This window comes from Apodemus sylvaticus, chromosome 21 (genome assembly GCF_947179515.1).
Source record: "Apodemus sylvaticus chromosome 21, mApoSyl1.1, whole genome shotgun sequence".
NCBI classification, from domain to species: Eukaryota; Metazoa; Chordata; class Mammalia; order Rodentia; family Muridae; genus Apodemus; species Apodemus sylvaticus.
In genome coordinates, this window is record NC_067492.1 from 30,807,697 (window position 1) to 30,830,723 (window position 23,027).

The following is a 23,027-nucleotide window of genomic DNA, read 5'->3' on the forward strand; positions in this document are numbered from 1 at the left end:
TGTTAGGTGCAATTTTATAAAATCTCAGATGATTCTTTGTCTTAGTTAGGGTTACTATTGCTACTGTTTCTATGTTGAAACACCACAATTGAAAGCAAGTGGGGGAAGAATGGCTTATTTGGCTTGTTCTTCCTTATTATATGCAGTACATCATTGAAGGAAGTTCAGACAGGAAAGCAAGTAGGACTGTAAACTGGAGGCAAGAGCTGATGCAAAGTCTATGAAGGGGGGCTGATTACTGGCTTTATTACTTTATTTATAAAGTAATGAGGAGCAAAAGTGAAGCCTACCTTGTTATATAACCCAAGCCCATGAGCCAATGAGTGGCTCCACCCACAGTGGCGGTGCTTTCCCCCACAATCAGCTCAGTCTGACACTGCACCACAGGCTTGATTACAGGACAATTGTATGGAGCCGTTTTCTTTCTTTACTTTTCCTGGTTTTTTTTTCTTTTTTCAAAATAATATTTTCACTGATTCTTTGGGAATTGCTCCGTATACATTCCACTCTTCCATTCTCTCCAGTCCTTGCCACCTCAGTCACAAAGAAAAGAAAATGAAAAAAATTCCAATCTGTGTTTTTCATATATTTACTGGAACATGCTTAAACTCCCAGTGTCTTGCCTCCTAACGAAAACTGAGTCCTTCACCTTATGCTCCAATCAGTCAGATGACTCTAGAATATGTATGTCATGTTAGCATAAATTGAGGCAGGATAATTAACCCCTAGAAACTCTGAACACAAAATGTTTTAAGACCTAAATTTCACCTTTATCTTCTTCTAACTGTCATTTTAGTTCTTGTGCTAGTTTTTCTTGTTATTCTTGTTTTGTTTTACTTTTCTTGTTGTTTTTATTGTTGTTGTTGTTGTTCTTCTTCTTCTTCTTCTTCTTCTCCTCCCCTCCTCCTCCTCATCTTCCTGCTCCTCCTCCTCCTGCTCTTTCTCCTGCTCCTCCTCCTTCTCCTTATTTTTCAGTGATTTACCCCAAGATCTTTGATTAATAACTTTCATAAATATAAAACATATTGCAAGCTTAGAAGTCCAGCAGGTTCTCTGCACTCAACTACTTTAAAAGTTCAGTCTCTGAAAATCCCAAGTCTCCTTTAAAATTCAAGATTGGTTTTAAAAATTCAATTCTCTCAATTATGGGCTCCTATAAAATCAAAAGTAAGTTAAATATTTCTTACTTCAAGAGTGAAACCAGGGTGCAGCCACAATCTCATTAAAGTAAAGCCCCACTCCCACACTGTAATTAATTTAATGTCCAATATCTAGAACAAACTCAGGATTTTCTGAGCTCCTCCAAAATGCAGTCACTTTTCAGACTTGCTCGCTTCTGCACACAGAGCATGTCTTCTATGTTCATGCAGGCTTTAGCACATGCTGAAGCTGTCACTGGATGATACTGACATATCCAAAATGCTATGGCCTTTTACTAATCCTGGGCTGAGCTTTCACCAGTAGTCTCTCCTGGGCTCTCTCCTGACCTTTTAATTCTGGGTCTTCAACTGCTAGTGAGTATTTACCTTCTCTACTGTACTCTCTTGGCCTCTCACAATACCAAACCTGGGCAGCTTTGACAAGCCTTGCATGTCTTCAAACTAGTACCACTTTGGTAAATATTATACTACATGAGGTACGAAGATGGCTACTTCTGAACCAGAGCTTCTGGGCACTGACTCTTAGAAAACATTCCCCAGAAGATTTCCCCTCAGTGATGCTGGTGTTTCCTTAATCACCACTATTTCTCAGGTCCAGTTGAAGAGCATTGATTATTCCCCCAAAAGCAAAGATTTCACTTTAGTGGTTCTGGTCTTTTGTTAATCACATTCAATTGTTCAGCTCCAGCTGAGCAGACACCACAAGCTCTTCCAATAAAATCTCCATCAAATATATTCTTGCTTCTGAAATTTGACATGCCAGGCCTCTATCATCTACACTGCCTGAAACATTCTTATCTTCTAAGCTCCTACTATATCTGTATTATACAATATACAAGTGTATGTATGTATGTATGCATATTTGTATGTGTGCGTGTATTATACTATGTGGTCTAGTTGGCCCATTTGTCTAACAATGGCTATCAACCAAGGAAAGGTCCAAGAGTCCAGTCATTTCTCAGACCCAGAGGCTGGGTGTCTTAGCTGGTCTTCCAAATCCTGAAGAAGCAGGCTCTTATGCCAGGAAAGGAATGGACTTGCGAGTAAAGAGACCACAGGCAACAAGAGCAAGCTTCCTTTTTCCATCTCCTTTATAGATGATTCCAACTGAAGGTATGGCCTGGACTAAAGGTGGATTCTCCCACATCAAAATATCTGGATTAGGGCTATATCCTTTCACAACAAAATATATTGATTAAAAGTGGGTTTCCCCACTTCAAATTACTCAAAACAAATCTCTCATAGGCATTGCCAACCACATGGTCTTAATTTAGTTCCTACTGTAGTCAATTTGAAAGTCAAGAATAGCCACCACTATGAGACCTCACTACCATCTATGAGAGCTATAAACGTTACCATAAACTCATTATGCTTGCTCTATTTAACAGTTCATAATGGGTTATGATTGTTCATTCATTTGATAGGATTTTGTATGCTATTTCATGTGGATGTGGACTCAGACATTGCTATTTTCTACACAGCAGGATGACTCAGAAGCCATGCTTTCTAATCGAAGGATATACTGCCCGATAAAGCAGGAATTTGACATGCAAGAATGCAATTTTATACACCAAGATACTTCAGTGATTCTCAGTGCTTTGACTTAAAGTTTTCCAGCTTGATATTCTCTTACAAACACTCAAACCCAGTGACACAAGGTCATACATAAAAAAGCGACACATATTCAGTTCATTATAAGGCTTGGTGGCTTAGAATGGAATGGTTAGACAAATACCCTGCTGATCACACTGTGAAGATGTTTTTGCAAAGAAACCAAGCATATCATTTTGATCATGCCTCATCATCAGAGCATTACAGACTGAGATGTGCTCCTTGTTTAGTCATGGATGATACAACTTTGCTGAAGGCTTTCCTCCAGGAGTATCCCATACCAAACTCCTAAGATCCAAGAAATATTAAGTGTTCATATTCTAAACAGAAAATTGTTGTTTTTATAAGCTATAGAAGGAGATTTTGGATATTATACTTATCTTTTTGATAAGATAGATAAACATCCATGGGACTAAAATGAAGGCATAGAGTAATAACTTATTAAATTGTATATATCTCAACATGGCTTTTCATAAATTCATGCCAAGTAATTAATTTTAAAAATGTGTTACTACGATATGTAACTGATTATATACTTCGAGTCTCCTAGTTGAGGACATCTAAGCACATATGCAATATTGTAACACCACACCATATATAATAACATGGGTAATTAATAGCTGCAATTAGTGCCAGTCATGAAATGGGTAAGGTGTCTAGACAAAGAGAAATCTCTTAGTGCTACAGTCTACATTACTGTCACCTCATTCTCATCCCCCTCCCTCTTGAATGTTCACACAAACTGAAGCTGTGACTGGGTTTTCATGGAATGACAAGGTCAAGTGTTTGACCTCGGAGAGACTTAGTGGCCTTCTAGCAGTGTTAATATCTCTGGTATCTGGAGACAGGATGGTTATTAGTTTGTATCAAAGTTTGCATATTCATAAATGAATCTCCAGGCATTTTCTCAAGTTGAGAATCCCCCTTTGGCTTTTTCTTCCCTCTTACATTTTCTTCCTCTTTGTATTATTTTCTTCTCTCTTAACCATTACTAAAGACCTACTTGGCGTCAGGGATTTTGTTACCTTTTAGGCATCTGATGATGAATGAGATGTGGCTTTGCATATGGTAATTTGCTTTCAGGATAGATTGAAATAGTAAAAGCGGTAATGAAATGGAGACAAAACAGAAAATTAATTGCTGTAAGAAAGTTCCTAGCAAACATGCATAAGACAAAAAGGAAGAAAACAACTAGTTGTACCTGTAAAGGCCTTCTTACTGATGAAACATTGGAGCAGATTCTGAAAAGATTAACAGACTTTAAGAGGTACAGTAAAAGGAAAAAGTGGACTTGCTGCATTATCTATACACACTTGTAGGTACATTAAATGTGTGCCAGGTCTCAAGAAGGTAGAAGGCAAGAGTTTCAGAGCCATATGATGGAAAGGGAATTGCACAGACTCACACTTAGGGACATGGCTTTTGCAAAACTTTGATTGCAAAAAAAAAAAATCCTTCTGTTTAATTTTTTTTAATGTGAACAGGGCACGTTTATACCTTGAAGTGTCTTATTTTGTTCCCCAGCATGTAATAAGGACACATGCTCCACTATGTTCATAGCAGCCCTATTTGTAGTAGCCAGAAGCTGGAAACAACCCCAGGTGTCCCCTCAACAGAGAGATAGATATAAAAAATGTGGTATATTTACACAATGGAGTACTATTCAGCCATTAGAAACAATGAATTCATGAAATTCTTAGAAAAATGGATGGAGCTGGAGAACATCATACTAAGTGAGGTAACCCAGTCTCAAAAGATCAGTCATGGTATGCACTCACTGATAAGTGGATAATAACCTAGAAACTTGGAATACCCAAGAAATAATCCACATATTAAATGATGTCCAAAAAGAACAGAGGAGTGGCCCTGGTTCTGGAAAGACTCAATGCAACAGTATAGGGGAATACCAGAACAGGGAAGCAGGAAGGGTGGATGGAGGAACAGGGGGAAGGAAGAGGGCTTATGGGACACAGAAAATGGGAAATCATTTGAAATGTAAATAAAGAATACATCGAATAAAAAATGCTTTTTATGAAAAAAAACTGCCCCAAACTGAAAAGTTATTATTTATCATCCCAGAATAATTAAATTTATCATCCCAGAATAATTTATATGAATATACATATATACATATATATATACTATATATATACATATATATATTTGTAAAATGCAAACAATATTATGTGGGTATTAAAAATGTATTTGAAATACATTGCATGTTTTTGGTATAAGTGCAAAATATATATTACCTTCTCTCTTTGTCTCTTTGTCTCTCTCTGTCTCTATGCCTCTGTCTCTGTCTCTGTCTCTCTCGCTCTGTGTCTCTCTCTGTCCTCTCTCTCTGTCTCTCTCTCTCTCTGTGGTTGGTGTGTGTGTGTGTTTGTGTGTTGTGTGTGTGTGTGTGTGTGTGTATGTGTGTGTGTGTTGTGTGTGTGTGTTTAAAGTTTCAGGGAAAGATTTGGTTTTTACCTCTCATGGTATAATAACCAAAACCTAAGCTTTTATTTGAAAAGATATGATATTCTGTATAAGTAATATGCAGACTTAAAGAAGTTATCTTGCCAAGATCACATACTCATAATTCTTTCATAACAAACTCTCATACTTTAGTGACTGAGCCCATTCACTAAAACATGAAGCTCTGTTTCTGCTCTCAGAGTACTAAGAAACAGAACTTAGGTCCCTGTAGCACATCCACAGAACAAGTCAAGCTGTATATATTTCACTCTAAATTTTTGTGCATATTATAAAATATATCAAACATGGCATCTATTACATATAAGGTAAACTGGTTATATACATTTTTATGTTGCTAAAAATTTTTATAATGTAGTTGTTAATGTTGGCATGATTCTATATTTCTTTACCACAAATTTAATATTTATCTACTATTGATATTAAATAATCTTACTTTAGTAGTAATATTTTACAAAAATATGAAAATAGAAATACCAAAAGATTGAAAACAGAAATATTCATTTGTAATTTTCTTAGAGATGCTCCTTAGTTTCAAAAATCTGAGTTTAGAAATGCAAGTAAAATTTTGATACCTGATTCATTTGACTTCTCTGATTTCTAATAATTTTCTAATATTTTCATATTATACCAGAAAAATTTATTATTTCTCAGTACCCAGGTTATTGCAAATAAATACCAAAGTCCTCCAAAGTTCAGCACTCCCACTAAGTAATCTCTAGATTACTTATAAGCAGATTATAAGGTAAATGCTATGTGAATAGAGGTTATACTTTATAGGTTAGGTACTAATACCAAAAATAGTCTTTTTTTTTTTGCACACCCAAATAAAATATTTTAACTCATAGTTATTGAATCTATAAATGCAGAGTTAGTGTCAGTAAATACAGAGTTCTAAGATCTACTTCCACCAAGCTGATAGAAGTAAATGCAGATGTCCCCAGAAAAATATTATGCAGAGCTCAGGGAACCTTGTGAAAGGTGGGAAATGATTAAAGAAAACAGAGAGGTTAAGGACACCACATGAAACCCACCAAATCAACTAACCTGTGCCCATGTGGACTCTGCCCAATCAACTTAACCTGGGTCCATAGAGACTCCCAGAGATTGAACCACCAACCAAAGTGCATGGATAGACCATTAATTAATTAATGAAAAAGTAAGATCTGAGTATGTATACCTACTTAACTACTTGTTGTCTTTGTATTATTTATCATCATTTATGCATCTCTGTATCTGTTATCTATCTATCTATCCATTAATCCCTCTTCTATCTGCCTATTTTTCTGTACGATATTGCTTACAAAGAAAGAGAAATTCAGCTTCCTTTGAAAAAATCTTGACTGACTCATTTTCAGTTATTGATGTATTTGTCCCTATTTCTTCAGGATTTTGTTGTGCAGATTTAACATTTTTATGCAAACAGTTCTGAGGGCTATGGTAGGCAAGTAGGATGGATCTCTTCTTGTATATTTTTGACCTTCTTAACTGGCAGCATGTTATACCAATCACATACCCAACAAGAAGAAACAGTGCAGTACAGCAACTCCTGTAGGAGCCTATCTCTCAGGAATCTGTACCGCTTACTCACATGACAGACCCTCTTACAGAGACAGTGCGATAATAATTTCACATTGAATCAGCAAGGGCTTCTGGGGATAACAAAGGTAGGGGTTTCATAACTGGGATAATGTGTTCAACAAGACGTATTCAAAAGAGGAGTCTAGCGCAGCATTTTATATCAACTGCAATCTCTGTGCCGCACAATCTGGGAGACCCGCGACGAGTGAATTACAGTAATCAGCCTTCAATATGACAAAAGACTTAATCAGCATCTCCTTGCCTTTCTCATGAAGCCTCTCAATCTGGTGAGATCACAGAAATTATAAAAAGACGTTTTTGAGATGGATACAAAAATGCTTCTCAAATGATAATGTTAAAGACAATGGAAATGGGGGGGGGGGATGAGCACATACAAGCTTTGTATTTCTGAGATGTCTGAAACAGGATTCTAATCAGAAGCATTCCCCCAGTGCTTAGCCACAAGAACCAGCTGTCTAGCATTAGGGAGAACTTAGGCCAGTCTAAGATTCTTTACTCTGCAATTTTACACTAGGGAAATCTCTATTTGATTGAATAAAGCAAAGGTAACACTACATCTTTTAAATACCAAAGAAGGAGGCACATGGGTCTATTCATAGGAAGGTGATCAATGCAGACTGTAGAGGAAGAGGGCTCCCTTTTCACTTTATCCCTATGCCAGGGTACCCTCAAATCCCTTACCTTCCTTAACTATACTCCCCAGTGTCAGTTCCAAGTATGCCTTGAATTAATTCATGGAGAACAAATGTTCTGATTAATTTTCTGATTAGATTAGATTTCTTAAATAGAGTCCCTGGAAATTTCTTTGAAAAGATACTAGTTTCAACCTCTACTGTGAACCTTAAAAATGATGTTACAGATTGGCTCACGACCCATGTTTTACTTACATTTCTATTATGTTGATCAGACACAAGACAGAAACAACTCAGAAGGAAGAATCACTGACTTTGACACATGTTTCAGGAGGTCTGTTACACGATTGCTTGGATAACTCTATGAATGACTTGGGGCCAGCAGCCTGGGTAGAAGGAATCTGTTTCCAATGTGAACAGGGAGCAGAGAAAGAGGAAGGACCTTTAGCCCATGTATAAGTTTCAATGGACAGCTCAGTGACCTATATTATCCATATACTTGCCAACTGCTACAGGTTTTAGCACTTCTCAAAAGAGTAAAACCATGCGGAATCAGGTATGTAACACATGAACATGCAGGGAGTATTTTCTATCCTAGCTTTAACTACTGACTTGTTTTCCTCAATTAAAAACCCAATTATGCTTGACCTTTCTCAAACTTATGAAATGTTAAGGTCCTTAATTTTTCAAGGAGAAGAGTTTACCCTGGGGATGTCTTATGATTTAAGCAAGGTTAGCAAATTGCAGAAGAGGACAAATCTAAACGTTAGAAATGATACTTATCTAAAATGTATAAAAATTAGGAACAAAATTCAATAAAGGTGTTACATTAATTCAGAGAGGTCCTGGAATTTTTAGAGGGAGAAAAGTTAGTTTTTATTTATTATGAAACTCTTAAAACACACTGTGACAAGCAAGCAAAGGAGGAACTGTCAGTGAGAAGTAGGGGGCAGTAAGAAGAAAAACAGCTTTAGGGGAGGAAAGGAGCAGAGGAGATTGATAATTGCAAAATAAAGTAGTAGATGTATATGTAATGACATAACTAAACCCATTATCTTGAATGATAACGTGAAGAAATCATCACAAAAAAATCACATCAAGGAGCTTAACTAGCTGGTCCAGAAATAAAAAAAAATTGTCAAAGATCATTTTGAAAAATTATAATCTGTTTCTAATTTGTTTCCAATTTGCAATAGAATCTTAAATATAAATAACCTCTTGAAAATGCAGTGGAGCACAGCAAAAGTGTGACTATTAGCACAGAAGTGAATACAAAATCACTAATGTCCATTGCCCAAAATGATAAAGAGTGATTTGCACTTTGCATTTTGGTGACACAAAGGCATTTTTATATAACTGTGTCTAACATAAAGGTGGTAGGAAGCTCTTATTTGTCTTATTAAAATCAAAGCTGGCACCTGACAAGCAGCACCTGTGAAATGAAGATTTAAGTCTCTTTTAGTGTCCAACATGTCCAATTCTTTGAACTACAAATATGTGAAGAAAAACAGCCTGTTTTAATTACTCATTTTTCTGCTTTATGTTAGATGATATAAAGTACATTTTTTATAAAGATTTTTTCTTGTCTGTAAACCTCCAAAGTTGCTGATTTTGTGCTGAACGTGTAGGCCAAAGCAGCAGAGACTTTTAATGTAATTTCAGTCTTGTAATTTTGGAGTTTACCAATGTCTCACAATGCTGTGGAAATGAAATGGTCTGTCCTATGAATAGGAATAAAAATCTCAAGTAACATGTATAGCTAGTCCCTAACACAAAGATTAAAAGAAAAATTGGTAGATAAAAGGCACTAGCAGTTTTTGGTACACTGCCTTTATAGCCACAGGGTAGCTAGAAAGTTCTAGAAATTCTGTCTTGGATTTTGTAATGAATTACTGCTAGTACTGGGGTTAAGATTAGAGGCAGTGGGCTCCGGCAAATCTGTTCATTATACAGTTTGAACTAAAGCCAATTACTTGTGTTGTGTGGCCTGAAGTAACCTTAGAGGGAATTCCCACTTGCTTTAGCAATCAGGAAAGTTACTCCCAACATCTTAAAAAAAGAAGATAAAGAACAAAGCTGCTAGACATAGAACTTCCCAGCTTGATATTATTGAACTATTCACACAAGGCAGTATTCTCACTGTATTGATATGTTCATACACCCCCTGGTTCTCAGCAACCCAACCTTATAACTACAAATCAAGTACTTCTGAACTGTTGCTATCTGGAAAACAATGGCACTCTGGCAATGTCTTTTGCCTTTGGATTAGAAAGTGACAACATATTCACTATATTTGATGACAAAGGAGTAACTTGGCTACTGGAGAACACTGACCTGCAAGGCATCCAAAATTGACGACACAAGTACCTGCACCAACCTTATCCTTAAGGGATCAAGAGAGACAATGACGTACTAGACACAGCAATATCTATAAAGAAGTAGAGAGGTCATGCTATGACTGCTTTGTTTGGGGGAATGTAAATATTGCTTTGACACAAACCTAAACAAATGTATAGAAGGCAGAAAGGCATAATATTAAGCTGGGGATGGAGTGCTATAGTAGTACTTTCCTAGAAGGCCAGAGATCTTGGATGTTCCTGTCAGAGGAACAAAACAAATAACAGTTGAGGAAGAAAGAGGAAGAGGAGGAGGAAAAATGGAGGAAGAAGAAGGGGAGGAAAAGAAGGTGAAGAAGAAGGAAAGAGCAAAGATGTAGTATGCTTATCTGCATGACCATGATGACAAGACTTCTAGTTTCTGGAAAGGTGAGGGAACTGAATAGTTTGGATATGTGTTGCTGTGAGACGATGACCTAGCATGGTACATTCATATTATGAAAATCTATGTGCCGGTAAGGATCAATTGTACTGCAAAAAAAATAAAATATTCTAAATGACATTCCCTGTGTTAGAATAATTAAATGTAATAAAATGCAAGTATTCCACTTATAATTGTGATTACATGTTTATAAGCATAGACACAGATAAATACTAAAGGTTTAATAAACTTCAATTTGTGCAGAAGGTATACAATACTTATCAATGACCAAATGTATGTGAATGGATAGAGGGCTGTGTAAAGATTTTTAAAAATCAGGTCTTCTTCCATTTCCTTCTTCAGAGTCTTGAAGTTCTTGTCATAAAGATCTTTCACATGTTTGGTAAGAGTCACCCCAAGATACTTTATACTGTTTGCGGCTATTGTGAAGGGGGTCATTTCCCTAATTTCTTTCTCAGCCTGCTTATCCTTTGAGTATAGGAAGGCCACTGATTTGCTTGTGTTGATTTTATAACCTGCCACTTTGCTGAAGTTGTTTATCAGCTGTAGGAGTTCTCTAGTGGAGTTTTTTGGGTCACTTAGGTAGACTATCATGTCATCTGCAAATAATGATATTTTGACTTCTTCCTTTCCAATTTGTATCCCTTTGACCTCCTTATGTTGTCGAATTGCCCGAGCTAGTACCTCAAGTACAATATTGAAAAGATAAGGAGAGAGGGGGCAGCCCTGTCTAGTCCCTGATTTTAGTGGGATTGCTTCAAGTTTCTCTCCACTACTGGTGGGGTTGCAAATTGGTATAACCACTCTGGAAATCAGTCTGGTGGTTCCTCCAAAAACTGGGCACCTCACTTCCAGAAGATCCTGCTATACCACTCCTGGGCATATACCCACAGGATTCCCCACCATATAATAAGGATACATGCTCTACTATGTTCATAGCAGCCCTATTTATAATTGCCAGATGCTGGAAAGAACCCAGGTATCCCTCAACAGAAGAGTGGATGCAAAAAATGTGGTATATCTACACAATGGAGTACTATTCAGCCATTAGAAACAATGAATTCATGAAATTCTTAGGCAAATAGAGGGAGCTAGAAAACATCATACTAAGTGAGGTAACCCAGACTCAAAAGGTGACTCATGGTATGCACTCACTAATAAGTGGATATTAACCTAGAAAACTGGAATACCCCAAACATAATCCATACATCAAATGAGGTACAAGAAGAAAGGAGGAGTGACCCCTTGTTCTGGAAAGACTCAGTGAATCAGTATAGGGCAAAACCAGAACGGGGAAGTGGGAAGGGGTGGGTGGGAGGACAGGGGGAGAGAAGGGGGCTTATGGGACTTTCGGGGAGTGGTGGGCTAGAAAAGGGGAAATCATTTGAAATGTAAATACAAATATATCGAATAAAAAAAAAAAGAAGCATTGACCATGGGGCTTTGTTTACTACCTTGCTGACCATTTATGTGATCTCTTTGCTCGCTACTTTACTTGTTACCTTGTATGATCCCTTTGCTTACTACTTTGCTTGATTACTATCTTATGTTTACTACTTTGATTGATTGGTTACTTTGTCTTTGATCTAAGAACTGACCATTGTTTTTTGAATATGGCTAGAATGATATAAAAGCAGGCTGGAGAGAAATAAAGCTGCTTCAGCGTCAAAAAAAAAATCAAATTTGAGGTATACAAGCAGGTTTTGAATATTTAACAAAAATAGTAAAATTAGTAGTAAACAGATATACCTTCATAAGCTTTAAAATCTCCATAAAGAACTTAGTAGTGCCTATCTGTGTACAGGACACTATCTGCAGAGATCACTTGGAGTGGTCAAAGAGTTTGGCTCTCTGTAGGCGAGGGGAAATCAGATCAAGGCAAGCTGACCTGTCTCTTCTGTGGTGGCCTCTGCTGCTCTGGAGTCCCTGCAGGCTAGGAGCTAAGGTTGGGGCCACCGAGGTAGAAATAGCTATGGTGGGCTCCAGAAGCTTCCAGAGACAAAAATTTCCAGAGAGAATTTTGAGCCCCAAAGTGTTACAGCTCTATAAGACAGACACTCTCAGATGGTCCTTGAGGAAATAACTCCTATGTTTTATTCCTTGTGGATAGGGTCTTATATACATTTTGTGGCAGGTTTGGGTCTAAAACAGATGTTTTCTACTGGCTTGGTCTGAGTGGTCAGAGATGCCTCATTTGTAAATGGAGGTGCTTCAGAGTTTGAACAACAGGGCTGATTGTCACAGTCCTTGCCACAGCGTGTCTTCATCACATGTTCTAGGACAGGAACCAGTTTGGGAATAGATGAAATGCCTACCACTGTCAGATATGAGAAATTTCCAGGGTTTCTGAATCTGCCCAACCTACCAAGCTTTTTCTGGTTGCACTTGCTCCACATCTTACTAATATATTTTCCCCTGCGTTCTCTATTTTCTCAGTTTTCTTTTTATTCTACTTTTATGGTAGAAAAGATTATACAAGTGAACTGTTAAAACAAAATGTAAATGAATAACACTACCTTAAGATTTAAATAATTGTTTGTTTTACTTCTGTTTCATGTTTTACTCCTCTGAGTTGATTGTAACATTCCATTCATTTTGTTCACCTTATTAATGAATTTGTGAGCCAAAGAATAATTTATCTTTGATATTAGAGTCTCTAAGCTTTTGGTTGATGTACTCATCTTCTAGGGGAGTTGGGGTATGTGACAAATTGCAGGATTCTTTCACTTCCAGCCTTTGCTGTGATTTATCCTTTAACGTGGTGGGCAGTTTGTTTTCCAAAATATTTTTTTTAACAAATATTCTCATACCTTACAAAAAAAGTGCTTTTGAAGTTATCTATGAATGCTTATGATTACATTCAGAATCAACATTAGTTTTGCAGATATATACCTGTTAAAATATCAACAGAAAACAAAGCCTTCTCTTAGTAACACTTGATATATGCATATGTGTGTCTGTGTATTTATCTGTCTGTATGTGACTTGTTAATTTCTTAATGAACATTCTACTGAAATTCATTCTCCTATTTTATTTCTCTCAGCTATTATAAAAACTGCCCTTCCTAACATGGACAGAGAAGCCAAGGAGGAATACCTGGTTGTAATTCAAGCCAAAGATATGGGTGGACACTCGGGTGGTCTGTCTGGAACCACAACACTCACAGTGACCCTTACTGATGTTAATGACAATCCTCCAAAATTTGCTCAGAGTAAGTGATTTTCTGCACTTGCCAAGTATTATGTACATTTTTATTATAATTTTCCTCAGCTTTGCAGAACCTGACAACAGTCAAAGATTGCTTACTTGCAAATTTTTCCTAACAGAAATTTATATCCATTTTTCATAATTTCAAGGACATGAACAATGCACCAAATATCAAGTGGATAATAGGTAATGGAATCAGAAATAACTTGAGAGAGTGAAGAAAATTCAGCTCAGATGTTGATCTATTGCTAATCCCATTGTTGTGGAAAATAAACTAAGTCTCAAGTGGGAAAAGACATTATACATTAAAGGTATTTCCAAATAGAGATTCTCCTGCTTGCTGGTGGGAGACAGATCACTAATCATTGATTCCCTCCACCTAAGGGTATACTCTGCTTTAGCGCTCTCAACAGAATTCCAGACAGCCACACTCAGTAGTCCTCAGAGATGACCACTATTTTCTTACATCCACTTCCTCTCATGAAACACATCTTAAGAGCATTCACCAAATAATATTACATGGGGGAGTGATTCATCTAAGTTTTTTAGGCTTAGCAGGATTGTTCTTGAATTGAGAAATGAAGGATGCATGGAAATACATGGAACAGGATGAAATGAATAAACCAACGGAGGAATTACAGACACTGAGACTAAAAATCGGCAGCTAAAAACATATATTCATAATACTATATATCCACATTTAAAGATTCTCTACAGGAGTAAATAAGAAGATTTTTTCCATTGATTTAATGCAATTTCCTCTATGCTCAACCGTGTTGTCAATGAAAAGACATTCATTTATGCTGGAAAAAATACACAGAAACCACAGTCACATACACCACTATTTCCTTATTTAATATTTCATCAATAGTACAAAATTATTTCTATTTTATGGTTATTGTAGCTAATATGGCCCTAAAATTGTACATGCCTGCATTATTAGCATTGCACTAAATTTGTACATGCATGTAATATAAATGTATATGTATATGTATAGGCATAAATATATGTATATATATTCACTAATTAGGAAATTTACATGAATGTATATGCATAGGCACATGCATATATATATATAATATTTTTTGTATTGTTAAATATATGCAATACAAAACTAATAAGGACTTCCCTGCCATTGAAACTCAGAAAACCAGTGAGTTACATTTACTGAAAGGCCCTGAAAAATGAGGCTACAGACCCATGAGCAGTTACTGAGTTAGTCCACGATGTTAAATACCATGAGGTTTAGTCTAAGATCATTAGGAAGCTATTAAAAGAACTTTGTTTGTAGGTGACTTCACTGAGTGTTCTTAAGAGAAATAATAAATATATAGATAAATAATTATTTAAAGATTCTTCACCACATTGCAGCTCAACAACAATAAATTTATAAACATACCTTTCAAAGGTGTTAAGAAACATGGCACTGGTATAAGAAGAATAATATATATGGCCTCTAAATACTTAGGTATTAATTATGGAAACCTAAGGATGTTCTGTCTTATGAATTTAAGGAGATAGCTTATCACCTTTCTGATATTAGCAGCTAACTACCTGCTGGAGCTTCTTCCTAGCTTTAGAAACACCACATGAAAGCTAGTTTTTGAGAAGAATGAGAGTAACTACGAAAGGCAAGGAGAGAGAAAGGGACAGAGTATTGGTCTAAAATGTCATATTTGATAAGCAATTGATCATTCATTCATAAACATTCCAAGGTAGAAAATATAGAAATATATTTTCATATAGAGATGTATACCTTTGATTTCTACTCTTCTTTGAATTATGAACCTTTTAAGGATTTATATTGACATAATATCTTTTCTATGATCTTTTATTTGGCTTCCTGTTACTTTTACTCATTAATATGTAGCTCATCTTTTACTGAAAGGTGATTATTTCAATTCAACCAATGTAGGTGCATTTCTAAAGCAATTTCTAATGGGTGTAAGGTGTGGCTTGACCATGCATGGGGTCCTGAGTCCAATCCCTGATACTGCAAAATAAATATGTAAATAAATAACATAAGTAGATAAAGTAAAAAAAGTCTTAAAGTATTTGTCTTTGCCAAAGTACCACTATTAACTGTGTTTGCCCAGATTAAGTTAGAAAGATCACTCAAAATAGCAGTAGATAAAGGGATGCTGCTGTTACTTAGTTTTTCAAGGCTTCCTGATGTAGGATTAACAGGAAGGTGAGGACCAATGACTTATTATTATTATTATTATTATTATTATTATTATTTGTTTTTTCAATGACAGGGTTTCTCTGTTTAGCCCTGGCTGTCCTGGAACTCACTCTGTATACCAGGCTGTCCTCAAACTCAGAAATCTCCCTGCCTCTGCCTCCCAAGTTCTGGGATTAAAGGTGTGCACCACCACCGCCCCAGCATGACTAATTATTTACTTTGTAAGCATACCAAGAGAATATCCCCCAAACTTACCTGTAATACAAACTTTAAGAGTGCTAGGCAGCTTGGGTTGGACAGGAAGATTGTCTCTGCCTACTTCATTACATTTGCTCAGTACTTGCAAAACAGTTTTGTTTTTTAGTCCCATAGTTTTAAAATTCCAAAATAATAAATTTGCTTTGTCATTAACAAAGAGAGCTTAAGGAAGACTGCTCATCAAATTAACTAGTCAAATTCTATTGGATAAGCACACCATAGTTATCCAGGGATTTAGTGTTTGAGCTTAAACTAATATTAGGTAATGTTCTGTAGATTTCCTTTTCTCCATTTTGTTGTGATTTCTTTAGGAATCCGTCTTCCTGGTTGAGTTTTTATGAGCTGAAACTGAGTTTTCCCTGAGACAGCCTCTGAGGATTTTATTGTATGCAAGATGCATTAGTAGAGAAGTAAAATAGGCAGGCTAGAAAGTCAGAGGTGTGCAGGATCCAAGCACTTAACACTGTAGCTGAATGTACCTCTATCCTGTTGAGAAATACCTCAATTGTTGGAAATATAAGAAAAAAAAAACCCAGTAACAGCTAAAGTTATCCTTCCAGAAAGGGGGAGAAGTGTACTATTTCATAAACTAACTCCTGTGATTCTTTGATGACTGTTTCCATGGCATGAATCAATGCTTGAACAGTTCCTCCAGCCTGACATGCAGTGGATGAAATAGAATCTGAAGGCAAGATAAAACCCTGAGGCAAAGAAATATAAGAACAGGTAGACAGATGTAGGGCAGATGAGCAGTAATGTGTTAATGGTCGGGGAGAGTGGTCCAGCACAATAAGCTTCCACTACACCAATGAAGATAACTGCAACCAACATCACAACAAAGAAATTGGGATAAAAAATAGGACAAATGCCACTGATTAGACATGCTTTACTGTCCCCACAGGAGAATGAAAACACGTTGTAATTGTATTTTGCCTAGGGAGTTTTGAAGGTAGAATTCTAGTCTTCAGAGCAATGAAGAATTTAGTGACAAGAGGAGTGTTTCATGTATCTGGATAGCTTGCTGCAGGGCACAGGAGAAGTTTAGTAATTGGATTTTATCAAAAACGGTCTACAAGTTTATAAATATAAAAGTAAGTTCAAAAGTGACTTTCAACACGTTACACATTGTATCTCTCTATGCTGAAATTAGCTTAATATTTTATGTGGGGCAACAATGAATATTCCCATAGGCAAGCAATGTGATTTTTACAGAATTTAGGGAAGGAAATTCTCAGAGACACACTAATATCCTGGTAGGACTACTCCAAACAAATACTTGGTAACCCTATAGAGAATAAGTAAGTTCTCTGTCTCTGAAGAATGATGAAGAGGACTTACTACTCATCGGAAATGTTTGTCTTATATTTGTTTAGATGTGTGTGCCTTTCAAAGAAGAGATATTTTTCCATTATACTACTATCTTGGTAGTATCTCTAGATACAACCAGAATATAGGAAATGGTCAATCAATCTTGCTAAACTAATTAGTAAATGGATAGTGTTTCTATAATACCCAGTGTTCTTCATCTTTTCAAAGGTTTATATCACTTCTCAGTACCAGAAGATGTGGTCCTTGGCACTGCGATAGGAAGAGTTAAAGCTAATGACCAGGATATTGGTGAAAATGCACAATCATCCTATGACATCATTGATGGAGATGGAACAGCATTATTTGAAATCACTTCTGATGCCCAGGCACAGGATGGTGTAATAAGACTAAGAAAGGTAAGCTAAAGAGTATTTTCTTAATTTTCTAAATATCTTTAAGAAATATGGCTTTTGAAATCTCTGAGTACTAAGTAGACTTAAGATGACTTAAGTAGAGTTAAGATGAGTGGTAGGTTTGAAAAGGTGTACACAACAGAACTGATCACGACTGCCAGGCTTTCAGGGATACATCGTGTTTTAGATATCCTCCTGGTAAACAGCTACCATGCTGGAGCTAGCCTTATGCTATGTATCTCCACATTTATGATTCAGTGAGTTATTCACTAGGGCATAAAGCAAACAAACACAAAAGCAGTCACCTAGACTTTACTCAGGGCACTGAAGTCATTGCCCTGAAGCGAAACCTTAACCAGTGGAGAGAAAAGATGGATAGACAGTTGCTAGCGGCTGATGAAATTACTCCAGGGTACAATTACCTTCAGTTTAAATGGATTCTCAGTGGGGACATGTGTCAATTACCCCCAGGAGTAACAAGTTCAATAGATTCTAGACGTTTTTTCTGTGTAACTCTCGTATTTCTGATCCACTGTTTTCTTAAATGTCCCTCCAAATACATTGGCATTTTCCCTGGGCTTTATTGAAAATTCTGCTTAAAAAGAAATTCAGCAACAAGCAAGATGTTCAGACTCCAGCATCTTAGTTAGCTCTGTAGCTCCATATGGTTACTGACTCTCCTACAAGTGATTACTTCAAATATGTCAAAACTCAAAGCTTTGGGGAAAGTAAATCTCATGGTGTCCTTGTTCTAGATCTTAGACTATTAGTACAAGAAGACAACTTTCTAAGGAAAATGAAGGTTTGAACTATTTTGGCCAATAAACTGGGTTTCCTTTTTCTTTTTGTTGTTTGTATAATGTTTGGATTTTAGATGCGAACCATTCTATATGGTTTTCAATTTGTTCTTCATCATGATCTCCATCTTCATAAAAAGCATGCAGCAAAGAGGTCATAAAGAATGGTACAAACTTTTACTCACATTAAATTGATCATTGTGGAGGGCATAATACTTTGTTCAATATTATTCTTCACATACTTTTTCAAATGCTATTTGAAATGGATTTTCTAATTTATGAATAATAAGTGATGATACCCACTATTGGGAACCAGTAATGTTTTTGCTGCTGTCTTTATTAGCATTAAATTGACACAATGTGAAGCTTACAATGTGGTTCTATCATGTTGCATGATAATCTTACTCAGTTGAAGATGTAGCTCAGTGGGGTCTGCTTGTCAATCATGAGCAAGACCATAGAATTCTATCGTTGGCAGCTCAATAATATATGTGGAATGGTACTGCTCTACATTTCACAATAAAGAGGAATTAACAATGGAAACCTAGAATTTTCTTGTATTTTTTAAATAAAATGCATACAAACAATGTTGGGAACAAATGTCTATATTTATTGTAATTCTTCAATGAGTAACATTATTCTCAAGCTGGGATCTAAGTTCAGAGCTTTGAACTAAGAGTCAAAAATATTTAAAGGTTAGCACTGGCTGCATAATTATATTTAAGTCAATTGCTGAATAACCTACAACCAAATTTACTTTACCTAAAATTTTCTAATGACATTTTTATTGTCTTTAACTGCTACCCATTGTTCCTGTTAGGTGGTTTTATAAATTGATACAATTAGTTGTTCATTGTAATTTTGTCCACTAATATTTATATACCTGGCAGCATATTCCATGAACTTAGTGTCATGAAACACAATAGTTCTTAGAGACTGTCTATCAGGGATCATATTTCAATAGGCCACTAGGCGACTGTTTATTAACTAATAAAATCCTAAGGACACAAGAGAATGTTTGGCCACATTATAGTTAAGCTGGGCTCACAGTTACAGACAAACAGACAAGTAAACAACAACAACAACAGCAACAAAAATAAAACTGTCCTTGGGGAACTGCCTTCTTTTGGTTTTACTGAAGCAAAACATGGACTAAGATACACAGAACTTATTTACCCATTTGGGCAGAGTGGTCTACAGGATCTTTTTATGAAAAAATCTAAAAACTATGGGAAGAATGGCTACAGAGCTATTTGATATTGGCTTTTGTGGGAGCATGAGGTGAACAGAAAGGTAAGATATTGATTAAAGAGTTCAAAAGTACAAAACTGGACAAGATCTAATGATAGTTTGGGCAACCTTCTGGCCAGGGCATTTCCACAAGAATCGATGTTTTGTTTGTTTGTGGGAAGATTTGAAGGTGAGAACTTTTTTCCTTTATTTAATTTATTTTTATTTCCTGATTGAAGTTCCTTTGCTACTTTCCTCCAAGACCTACCTTTATACCCTTTTTCACCATCCCCCATTGCATTTTCCTCCAACAATGTGATGTCCAGCATGGGGACCAGGCAGCCATGGCACAGCAGCAGGACTAAATCCATCCTCTTCTACTGAGGTCAGACAAGGGAGCTCAGCTAAGAGAATGGATCCAAATGTAGTCAATAGAGTCAGAGACAGCCCCTGCTCCATTGGTCAGGGTACTCACATGAAGACCATTTGCTACATATATTTAGGGGGTATTGGACCAGCTCATGTATGCATGTTGTTGGTGCTTCAGACTCTGTAAAGCTCCATGGGCCCAGGTTAGTTGACTGTATGGGTTTTCTTGTGATTCCAACGCCTTTAGTTTTCTTGATTCTGTTCCCTACTCCTCCTTGAAACTCTTCGAGTACCACCTGATATTTGGCTGTTGGTCTCTGTTCCAATAGGCAACTAGATGAAGCCTCTCATAAGACACTCATGCTACCCATGTTTGCAAGCATATCAGAGTATCATTAAGACTATCAGGGATTGGATCTCTTGCATGAGATCTCAAGTTGGGTCTTTTATTCATTTGCCATTCCCTCAATTTCTGCTCCAAATTTATCCCTGAACAACTTGTAGGCAGAACAAATTTTGAGTTGAAGGTTTTATTAGTCGTTAGGTTTCCCCCTCCCTCCTCTGAAGGTCCTAATTGGCTACAGAAGGTAGTAACTATAGGCTTCATATTTCTATTAGGGTTCTCAGAGTCATCCCCATAGACTCCTGGGAGCGTCTCAGTGCCATGTTTTCAGGTTGTCTCAGATATGCCCCCGCCACCAATCTCTGGTCAGTCTCCTAACTCTCTCTTGCCCTGTTCTCCCCATACCTAATTTCTACCCCTGATCCTCTTTCTATCAGCTCTCCCAGTCAGTTTCCCCTCCATCTACTTCTCGTGTCTATTTTTTTTTCTGAGTGAGATTCAAATATCCTTCCTTAGTCGCCCCTTGTTACTTAACTTCTTTGAGAATGTGGATTGTAATAAGACTATCCTATACTTTATGGCTAATATCCATTTATAAATGAATACATATAATAGTCTTTTGGTTCTGGGTTACCTGACTCTGTACTTTGTGGTACAAAGCTAAACAGTGAATCTCAACATAGGAATTTCTCAGAGCAGAGAATCACTAAAAGAAATGTACTATATCCTTAGACATCAGAGAAATGCAAATCAGCTCTGAGGTTTCATCTTATACCCATCAAAATGGCTGAAACAAAAACCTCAAGGGAGAGCCTGTGCTGGTGAGGATGTAGATCAAGGTGGGTGTGCAAATTTGGATAACCGTTTAGAAATCAATCTGGCATTTTGTGAGAAAACTGGGAATAGTTCTAATTCAAGATTCAGCTATATCATTCCTGGATATATACCCCCCAAATTTTTCACCATCCTAAAAGGACACTTGCTTAAATATGTTCATAGCAACTTTATTCAAAATAGCCAGAAAATGAGAACAACCTAGATGTTGTTATCTTTCAGCCAAAGATCAGCTAAAGAAAATTGTGGTATATTTATACAATGGAATATTACTCAGCTATTAAAAATGAAGGATTGAGTCTTTGTTTTAGTTGAAGTTTGTATTCATGCTCAAAACATCATGACCAATAAGCAAGTTGTGGAGGAAAAGGTTTATTTAGCTTAGACTTCCACATTCATCACCCAAGGAAGTCAGGAGAGGAACTCACACAGGAAAGCAACTTGGAGGCAGGAGCTGATACAGAGGTCATGGAGGAATGTTACCTATTGCTTGCTCTCCCTGGCTTGTTCAGCTTTCTTTCTTATAGAACCCAGGACTACCAGCCCAGGTATGCCATCACCCACAATGAGCCCTTCTCACCCTTGATCATTAATTGAGAAAATGCCTTAGAGCTGGGTCTCATAGCTGCACTTCCTCAAGGGAAGCTCCTTTCCCTGTGATAACTCTGGCTTGTGTCAAGCTGACATACAAAACCAGCCAGTACAGTCTTAATATCCACCAACACTGATAAGGGAGTGAAGTAGATATGTCAACTGAGTTGAACAAGTTCTTTCTTTATATACAAGTTCTCTCTATTATTGTATCTTAAATTATGCATTTGTCAACTAAGTTACTATTAAATTACTATCAAATTAAATTATGATTTCTCAATTAAAAATATTAGTATATTGCACAGAGCATATTTAAATATATTTTGTGAAGTGCCTGGAATAACAAAACTATTATACAGTGGATAATTTGCAAAACTTTATCTCATTGTAAATCATTTCTTCCAAACTAAATACATGCACATTGTTATATCATAATCAACAGGGAAGTACATTTGCACTTTTTATCAGAAAATATTGAGGAGAAAAGCTAATTCGAATTCTATCTGAATTCAAATATAAAAGCCAACATTGAAGGTTGAAATAAGAATATATATTTAATCTTGCACAAGTGCTCTGATTCTAGCTTTTGTTCTAGCTTCCATTTTCTAAAAATCTGCATTGCAGATTTAGAATTCTGTTTCTTCTGAGAAATTTTGATGCATATATAAAGTATCTATTTGAATCTTGACAGAGTTACATTCTTAAAATCTGGAATCTTATAACATGCCAAGAATTTCCCTAGATGGTTTCTGATGAATGTAAGGGGAATATAGCCACTTACCTTGCTCAATTTACACCAGTCACTGACAAAAATTTTGCGGACTGTTAAGGAATGAATGATGACTCCTTCAGAAATAACATCAGGAATAGAGAAATGATGTAATTTCAATTTTTAAGTGGTTGCTGTGCAAAGTCAGACCTAGTTGAGTGTATTTATTTGCCTTCATAATTTTTTCCAAATGTAAACAAATATAGGTTTGCATGTGCAAGCATATCAGTTATCTGATTACCTGCTCCATAGCACAGCACTTTTGACAGAGACCTAAGACTGTCCTAAAAGAAACAAACCTCATTTCTGTCACAAAATGAGTTAGAGTAGAAATGTTTGGGAAATTATATAAACCACTCTTTGTTGGGTTTAGTGCTAAATCATGCTTTGTAATATCTCTTTGGGCTAAACAATGATCATTTCTAGTCTTTCCATTTCACAAGCTGTGCAGAAACGATAAAA

The 23,027-nt window shown here is 36.5% G+C and overlaps 1 protein-coding gene across 4 annotated transcripts in view; it reads left to right on the forward strand.

Annotated features, from left to right (window-relative positions):
• Nucleotides 1–23,027, forward strand: part of Cdh8 (cadherin 8) — a 394,512-nt gene that overhangs the window by 204,714 nt on the left and 166,771 nt on the right. For all 4 annotated transcript variants that reach the window (XM_052166508.1, XM_052166505.1, XM_052166507.1 and 1 more), the window contains exons 4-5: nt 13,305–13,472; nt 17,448–17,635. In XM_052166508.1, coding sequence (XP_052022468.1) covers nt 13,305–13,472; nt 17,448–17,635 — 356 coding nt within the window. The remainder of the gene's footprint in view (nt 1–13,304; nt 13,473–17,447; nt 17,636–23,027) is intronic.